Genomic DNA, 9,751 nt, shown 5'->3' with positions numbered 1-9,751 from the left:
GATGTCGACAAAGTTTCCATTAATAATTTGAGTTTTTCTTAAACCGTTGGTTCACAAATTTGTTTTTTCTCCACACGAAACTACACATATGACAGATTGAATTCTCATGCTCTCCATTTCTTTCAAAGCAGTCGTCATTACCTGGTCAAAGACTTATTTCCGCCACGATTCATATTAACCAAAATAAATTCATTTTTCGGAAGCGGAACTCTCACTTTAGAGCATGTAGTTCTAAATACCTCATGTATTACATGGAATGTAGGTTTAACTCTTCCAGCAAAGAAGGTCCATGTGATCATAGTATACAACCCACAGAAATGAAAGCTGGCAATACAGTGGTCGTAATCCCTAACGACACAGGGGGTGAACGGTGTCCTCCTCGCTGGTCTAGTGGCTAGCACGTGCGCCTTTGGTGTATGGTGTCCATGGTTCGATTCCCGGCGGGAGAGCATTTATGATTTTTAACTGTCCTCGATGTTTCTGTGTTCGTGTCCCTGTCGTTATAAGTTATTAAGAAAAGCAAGTTAAACGAGTGAAGCAAGTAAAATTAGCAATAAGTAAGTTACTGAATCACTTTCGGTGAGTCAGTTAAAAAAAAGTGAACAAAGCACTGGCTTTTCGCGCCGTCCATGCGAGTTCGAATCTATATCGGCTTGATCTTTTTTATCCATTTGAGAGAAAGTAATGTTTCTTTTCACTACAGGTAGTCACTCTTTTCGTGTTTTTCGCCGTCCTTCACAGTGAAAGTAACTGGCTATTCTTATTCTTTCTACGACTGATGGATCTTCTCTTTGTTTTCATGTCAAACATTCACACGTAATGAAAAGACGCTGTTAATAATAATAATAATAATAATAATAATAATAAGAAGAAGAAGAAATATTACTAGCTAATTCGTGTGTGTATTTCGACGATATAATTTTATATTATTATGTAGAAATAAGTAAGGCTGGCTGCTCCCCCCCCTAATTTTTTCGATGCTTCTTATGGGTCCACGGTGTCCTACGTTTGTCCCATCCCACTATCACTTCCTCTTCTCTCGATATAAGTTATCGACATTTTGCCTAAAGAGGGCTCTGCCGTGGCCCCATGACTCCCCATGACAATGACTCTTCGTTCATTTTGCATTGAAACCGCTTATTTTTCTGAGTAATATGAGTGCATACTGTCCAACGTTGCTCCCGTCACTCTACAATTTCCCGTTCTCTCGATATAAATTGCTAATACTTTGTTTGTAAGGGAGATATGGCGTTACAATCATTACGTTTGAAGAAGAATTGAGGAAGATGTTGCCTTGCCACAAACAACACCTTTTATTATTATTATTATTATTATTATTATTATTATTATTATTATTATTATTATTATTATTATTATTGTTTTACTTCCCTCCAATGTTGCCTACCTTTATTTGCAATGCAATGTTACTAAAAACCAAATCAAATAACACTCCTCGCCATTGAGGCTCCCGAACTCGAAATACATGATTTACAGTTCTGTGTTAGGGGAAAGCACATTTATTATATTATTCTTTGAAATAACACGTTTCACAAGTTACTTCACTTTCAATGTGTAATTTCATATCATCAACAACAATCATCTTGTTCCGATACGAAAATAATCCCCCTCGTGCAAAAAAAAAAAAAAAAAAAAGCTTGACAGTAGCGAAAGGGCGTGAACCTTCTTTAGGCGATTAATCGGGTGCAATATTTCAATAAAAGAGGATAAGTCCCTGCACACAAATATTTCAGTAAAAGAGGAAAAGTTATTCTAACTTTCTGAATTTATGGGCGAAATTTGGTTCCCTTGGAACTTTTTAAGAGTTTGAAGGGCCGCCATTTTGAACATTTTCATCTGATTATTCTGGTTAACGAACTCATCAAGATATTTCAACAATTAATGTTTGTGCCAAGTTTCGTCTCAATCCGCTGAAAATTAGGGTGGTTATGGCATTCACAAATAGCGTTATATATATATACAGACAGATAGATAAGTAGACACACAGAGGGAGAGAAGAAAATGTTTTGCTCCCTTCTCGCACCTGTGCTGCGTCAGAGCTAAACCGGGCCTCTTTGCAAAACGTATTGACCAGCCTAACCTAAACACAAGCCTCTTACTTGCTAACGTAGAAACGTGGTCGAGAGGTGTAAGGTATGTAGAAATTGTATTTTTAATAACCATGAGCATGGATTCGAACCCCTCCACTTCCATGTTTTTCTTTTTACTTTTTGCATCTACGTCGGAACGTTCAATTTTTATTCTTTGCTAATTGCAAATGGCGTTTACATTCAAAATACGAGGAATTTTGGTGGCATTTGTTCGGATATTCTTCTGTTTCGAAATGAAGAAAAGAATAAAAGCAATACGCAAAGACAAAAAGTATTACCAGTACTAAACATTACCAATAATAATTGCTACGAAAGACTAAATACGACCTCTTTTACCATCTCTCATGAGCTGTATGTATTATTTAAAAATGTCCTTGCCGGGAATTCGAACTGGCGTCCTTTGCATTTGTAAGCCAGTACCTTAACAAATACAGCAAGATCATGGCGTGGTAAACGCTTAGCTGTCGGCGTATTTATTGTATTTGTATTTTATGTTCCCACTTCGAAAATTTTTACTCTTTTTTCTCCATTTAACAGCTGCTTCTAGCTTTCTCTTTCGGTGTCGTCCTTTATTTACACTATGCACTATTCGTATTCACAGCTTGTGTCCCTCTGCAATGTCTTATTCAGATTAGACTTTTCTACTTGCCCCTCAGTAAACATTTGATTGATTTAATTCTCATACTCTCCACGGATGGAGCGCAGGAATGCCAGACTCGAAAAATAGGTGTACATTTACTTTCCTGACAGATGTTACGTGTACGTGGCTGCATCGATATTTTCGTTTTATAATTAAAATAAACTGGAATTCTTTCAATAAATGAAGTAAGTCCTAGAAAAGTTTCAATACTTAAACTATCGTACTGTACCAATCTTCTCGAAATTGTACGTACTTCAACCCAACAGAAACAGACACAAAAATAAAAAGTCATCGTTGACTCAAAACATCCGGATATATGCCTGTAAGGCCCACTGTCAAGTTTTTTTCAACTCTGTTATTGGCAACTCTGCTGCTTTCACTATCAGTCAGGTGACTTCCAGATAGGATGAAAGTGCATAGTTATTGAAAAGATGCTAGTTAAGTGTTACGAGCTAAAGTGTAGTGCAAGTGGTCATCGTGTAACGAGTGTGGTTTAAGCTGTCATTTCTTGTTACTGTGGAGTAATATTTTCCGGTAAATAAGCAAGTTGTGGAGTAGCGCCTGAGCACAATGCCTACCGTAATTTCAAAATATCTTGTTGAAACAAACATTGTGCGTAAAGAACATATAACTAGAAGTGCTGTTGTTTTAGCTGTGATATTGTATGGTTTGAAGATAGGTCATCCATATCTTCAACACTTATATAAGCAATCACATAATTTGAATAAGTTATCTAAACTGGATATAAACGTTATTAACAGTAGTAATTCATTCACAAAAACAAGAAAGAGATCGGAGTCCAAGAATGATATATTTACCGAAAACTCGGAGACACCAACTAAGAAGCAATCTCCAGGTGTTAATAGAGACTTCTTTATGCAGCTTCAGAAGTTAGCAAAAATTATGATTCCTGGTTTGTGGACAGTAGAGGTTGGTCTTCTGTCGATACATAGCTTGTCATTAATAACAAGGACTTTTCTGTCTATTTATGTCGCTTCCCTAGAGGGACAAATTGTTAAATACATTGTTAGAAAAGATATAACAAATTTTGCCTTAATGCTTTTGAAGTGGTTTGGAGTTGCAATTCCGGCAACATTTATAAATTCCATGATACGTTTCTTGGAAAATAAACTTGCGCTTGCGTTTAGAACTAGGCTTGTTCACCATGCTTACAAGTTGTATTTCAAGGATCAGACTTACTATCGTGTATCTAATTTGGATGGACGAATTGAAAATGCAGACCATTGTCTAACAGATGACATTACTGCATTTGCTGCGTCTATTGCCCACTTGTACTCACATATTACAAAACCTCTTCTGGATTGTGCTTTAATTGGTTTATCATTGGCGAGGACAACAAGAAAAATGGGCGCAACTATAATACCAGGTAGTGTATAATTTGTTTTCTTTTCTCCCAATATTGGGATTGAGGCTTGATTTCAGATATTGCATCCTGGGTGCAGGTGTTTGTAGTCTTACGAGATGAATTCCTGTAGTACCATTGGATAGTAACGGAAAGTTCTAGAACACAGGTCGGTTAATGTTCCGTTAAGGGGGTCCAGTAATTTCTTTCACACGAAATTTGCAATTTCTGCTCTTCTTTCCATTGATTTTCGTTTGATTACATAATATAACGTTATGTTAGGTTAGGTTAGCTTTGGACCTCCTTAACGGAACATGGACCCTAAAGGGAAAGGGGGACCAATGTTCTAGAACCTTGCCGGATAGTAACTTATTTCATACGCTTACGGGAGGCAGAATGGGTCGATCTGTAATTTATTGTATAAGTGTGGTAGGTTTTGGGGTCTCTTTCGTTAGTCCGTATTCTGAGGCGGATTGTCATGAAAGTAGTTCATTAGTAAATCGTTAAACGTGTCACATATTTATTAAAATAGTATTGCTATTGTTATTTAGTCCCGCAGGGATGCTATTTTTAGTGCTCTCGTACTAGATTGTGATTTTACTATTGAACTAGTGATCTAGTGCGTACTGCGGGTAAGTCTAGACATTCTAGTGAGTTTGCGCATTTCATTTCTGATGCAGACAAATGACAAGGAGATCGTTTTTAAAATAACAGGAAGTATATGCAGTTCAAAACGAACAAAAACTTATTTTTTTCCTTTGACTGAATGAAATACCCTGGGTACAACCATAGATAAACAGCGACTATCGACGTTCCACTACCTCCTTTTGTTAGCCGACATGAGATGAGTTGGGATTGAGGGTTGCTTAGAATAAGTCAGTCGGTAGTTTTCTGAAGCAGTTGGAAAGATAATTATCTGGTACATTCGCGTTTTGTCACGCACCCATGTACAGTCTCTTTCCCGATGAATTTGAACAACATAATATGACTAATACGTATATACCATAAAATAAATAGAGGCAGCCCAAACTAGAGATCTAGCGATGCAAGGGCTTGGAAAAACGGCTTTTTTTTTGGGAGGGGGGGGGGCGAAGTCGTTATTTCTGTTTTTTTTTCTTTCTTCAAAATTGTGCTTTAAATTGATAATGGAGACTTTGTTTCGTTTCTCTACAGCAAAAAAACATTAAATTAGTGGTTGATTAAGATAATAATATAAAACCTATAAAATAAACCATGAATTTCGGATAGATTTTTCAAACAATTTTAATTCTTAACATATTTACATTATGAATTCCAAAGGATTAACCATTGTATATAATAATTTTTAACCTCTTATAGGTAAGAGTGCACTTTCTGCATCATAGGAATCGTTTCACCTGATTCTTCGGAACAGTAAAAAGATGAATTCCCAAATATGATTCCATTATTCGGAGCAATCGGAAAATAAATTCTTGACATATTTTGGAGACCATCTAATGAGCAATCGTTATCCAAGTTTGCACCAGTAATGCACCCACATAATGTAAAATTAATACACTGAGGTACATCACAACAGCGACAACTGGTTCACGATTGCTAACCAAATGATCTACCACACTCACCAAGAATTTACTCTTCAATTGCTACGAACAATGCAGATATCCTTGGGAACTGATACTTAAATATTCTGAGAAACCAATTCAGGTGAACTATCAATTTTGAGATCTAAATGGGGGGCTACCGCCCCACCTCAAACCCCCCGCTCAAGAACCAGTAAAGGAAACATCCAAACCAACAGTAAATAATAAAACCAGTACTGTACTTCTAACGTAAGAAGTTAGATAATAATAAATAAAGTAACACTCACCACTAATTATAAATCAATGCAGCATGACGATGAAACATGAAATACATCCCACCAATAGGAAAAGCAGTAAAGCTTTTCTTCCATAAGTAATAAGAGAAAGGACTTCGGAGCATTCGACCAACATTGAGTTTGCGTCTGCCGAACAATTTCGTCCACCTCAACTGTTAGTCTAGGATCTCCGATAAAGTCACTAGAATTTTTAACAATTGTTTCAAGACACACGTCTCTGCAGAAACACAACCAATCCAAAACGGTGTGCGGACTGAGTTTCGAAGAAATTCCAGAACACTCGTTGATAATGAAATCAATTAGTAACATAAGGAAAAAGAGAGAGAGAGAAAACCTCGATAAAGATAAATTCACATTATCAAGGAAACTTTTTTTCTCAGCAGGGTGTCTATCGGTCACGAAATCAGAAAAGGGTCATGAAAGTCAAGAAATTTAGCTTTCAGGTCACAATTTTTTTTTTTTTTTTTTTTTTTTTGTACAAATATAAGTAGAGATTTGAAAATTTTATTCTATAAAAAGTCAAAATTATATCACGAAATATTTCTGTGCTCGGCTTTAGACGCTACTAAATTACAAGCAAAGCACACTTCTATCACATGCATGAAAATTCAGCCTTATTCGCACCTAAATTCGCTGTTGAGAATGTTACGAAATGTTATGGTTTGGTAAAGAAAAGGTCATGAAAAAGTCATGAGATTTCATTTTGGAATTTTAGTAGACACCCTGCATACAGAAACATGCTTCTAAAAAGCCGAATATTTCCTATTATGACATGATAACAAAACAAATAACCGTCCACTATTAACAAATTTTGCAAACACATTCAACATTCAAGCATAGAGCATGATCAGTCCAAAATACAGGAGACAATATCAGAGCCACCAACCGCTAAAACTTCAAAACATTATCAACAAGAAACACCGATTCCGTACCTGCCGAACAAGTAATTCTGTCACTGGATGCGGCATTGGAGGAATAACTGATTCTATTCCTCCAATGCCACATCCAAGACAGAATCACTTGTTCGGCATAAAGTGTCCTCTTATATACAAAAGTATTTTTTTTTTATAACCCTTAAGTACACGCGCGGGGTGTTCACAGACTCCCCAACCAGGTAACTTTTGTGTTTGCTAGCCAGAAGTCCTGATGAAAAAATATTAAAAATGTCTCAAAACGAGTTCAAAAAATCTGATTGCAGCAAATACTTTTAAAAACATGTCTACATTGTCTTAATTATTAAAAAAATACATTTTTATTGTAATAAAACAAATATCAATTTTTGGGGTCTACTGGACCTCCGCGCGAATATTAGTGTTACAAAAAGGGCACGAGTACTTACGGGTTAAGTGATACACAAATAACCTGCAAAATTGTATGTAGTATTTTTACTTCAAAATATCATACACCATCTTTTTGAAGCAAAATAAGGTAAAATATGAGAGAAATAGATTTATGTAATGCTCTTAAAGGCTGCACATCAAGAACTTCGTTTCGGTTGGTTCTGTACATTCTTGATATTTTTCAGTTAACTTTCAACTTCCACATACATTGTATGAATAATTCAAAGAACTTTTTCATTCATTGATCACATACGTAATAATCTGTTACAACCCATCAGGAGCTTCGGACTTCCAAAATCGGTAAAGTTCCGAATTCTGTAATGCACTGACTTCTCCTTAAGCTTGTTCAGAATCGGGAAAGTACCCAATTTCTTATTCGTAGGTCATATGCGTAATAGCCTGTTCGTCTGAGCGTGTGATTTCCTATGTTCTAGAACAGCGTGTCCCAACCTTTTTCAACTTTGGCACACTACGGGTGTTACTTGGATTCTCGCGGCATACTTATAGATGATATTATTTCTAAATATAAAACACTGGTATTTTTTCTGTGATTATTGATCTCCTTCTCACAGGGAAGAAAGCTCCATCACTGGGTTTTCTCAGTGGTAAATCATTATGCTTATTTTTCATTCTAATTTAAAAATAGAGAACAATTGTAATGAAATATTGGACAGATTTTTAAAATGACGCTTTCTTTTTGAAAACTGTATCCAACCTTTTACTAAGAAGGAAGATCACTAAATAACGAACGAACAAACAAATCTCTCTTACTTTTAAAACACAAATGTGGGTAATTTGTCCAAAGGATTGAATGATATTTTAAATTTTCAAGTTACAAATAGTCTGCAACAATAAAGAAGCAATAATGGTCATAACAATAATAACCATTTTTTTCAACATTAGAAATGTACAGAACAGTAACACGGTATGAAATTTAAAATTGTAGATTCATAGTAGAGGTTCATAGTAATGTGAAATACAAATATACATTTTACCCTACGTTTTGCAATTTCATTGCTATAGAATTAATAATTTTGTTTCGATTCCTCGCGGCACACCGGTTGGAAGACGCTGTTCTAGAACATATAACCACCTCCATTTACCCAGTCCTGAAGGTTTCTCAATTTTTAACAAGAGGAATTCAGAATATTACGAAACACACCTTTTTTTTTTTTTTTTTTTTTTTCAGAAAAGAAAAATTATGGAATACATTTAAGAAGAGTGGAAAAAATCAATAATTGTTCCAATGCACAGGGAAGGCGACAAAACTGACTGTAATATTTATCGAGTCATTTCTCTTCTGTCATCTTCCTATACACTCGAAGATTGATCCCATTCGCAGATAAAATTTTTGAAGATTATTAGTATGGATTTAGGCGAAATCGATCAACTATCGACCAAATATTTACCATTCGGCAAATACTCGAAAATATTACCCAGTAAATCACCTGCTTATTGATGTGGCTTATGACTGTTAGAAGGGAAACAAAGCATTCTACAGAATTTAGTATACCGAAAATGTTAGATTAATTAAAAAATGCGTTTAAATGAATCTCAGAGTAAAGTCCGAGTAGAAAGGAAATCTTGTTCACGAGCTTCCACGTCGAGAATGGCCTAAAACAAGGGGATGCGTTATCGCCATTATTATTTAGCTTTATTCCGGAATACGCTATAACGAAAATCAAAAAGATAAAAAAAAGCCTAAAGCTTTATTCACCAGGTTATGGAGTATGCTGATGATGTAAGCCTGATAGGAGATTAAAGAACAATTGAAAGAAGAGTAGAGGCTTCATTAAACACTTGCAGCTACATTAGTTTACAAGTAAATGCAGAGAAAACTAAATACAAGGAAGTTCACCGGGATCGTAATACGGCAAGTTATAGATACGTCAAAAATCAAATAATACTTTCGACAAACTGGATACTTTCAAATATCTAGGATCAATATTACCAAACCAAAATCCACGAAAAAATTGAATGTCAGCTGAAATCAGGAAATTCATGCTATTATTCAGTTCAAAATATTTAGTCGTCGCCAATTCTGTCGAGGAATTTAAAGCTTATAATCATGCCGGTTGTGCTTTTGGTTGTGAAACATTGTCGCTTACGCTGAGGGAAGAATGTAGTCTGATAGTGTTTGAGCTTAAAATTCTGAGACGAATATTTGGACCAAGAGGAACGGGAACGGGGAATGGTGGAAATTTCATAACGAAGAAGTACATAATTTATATTATTTACCAAACATCGTTCTGATGATCAAGTCTAGGAGGCTCAGGTGGCCGGGTCATATAGCTAGAATGAAAGAAGGTGGGAACGCTTTCAAAGTTTTAACTTTAAATCCAATCGGAAAACGTCCATTAGGAATACCTAGGCGCAGATGGGAGAACAATCTTTAAATGGATCTCGCAGATATAGGAATACGGAGTAGAAACTGGATCGATTTGG

General features: G+C 35.8%; 1 protein-coding gene across 1 annotated transcript in view; it reads left to right on the top strand.

Moving 5' to 3' along the window:
• Positions 1–3,045: 3,045 nt before the first annotated feature.
• The window catches only part of Abcd1 (ATP binding cassette subfamily D), a 632,582-nt gene continuing 625,876 nt past the window's right edge, over positions 3,046–9,751 (top strand). Inside the window, exon 1 of the mRNA XM_081759525.1 lies at positions 3,046–4,135. Coding sequence (XP_081615651.1) covers positions 3,319–4,135 — 817 coding nt within the window. The 5' untranslated portion in view covers positions 3,046–3,318. The remainder of the gene's footprint in view (positions 4,136–9,751) is intronic.

Source organism: Thermobia domestica, chromosome 5 (assembly GCF_964235325.1).
Source record: "Thermobia domestica chromosome 5, izTheDome1.hap1.1, whole genome shotgun sequence".
NCBI classification, from domain to species: Eukaryota; Metazoa; Arthropoda; class Insecta; order Zygentoma; family Lepismatidae; genus Thermobia; species Thermobia domestica.
The sequence above is the reverse complement of the archived record's forward strand: the minus strand, read 5'-3'. Positions and strand labels throughout refer to the sequence as shown.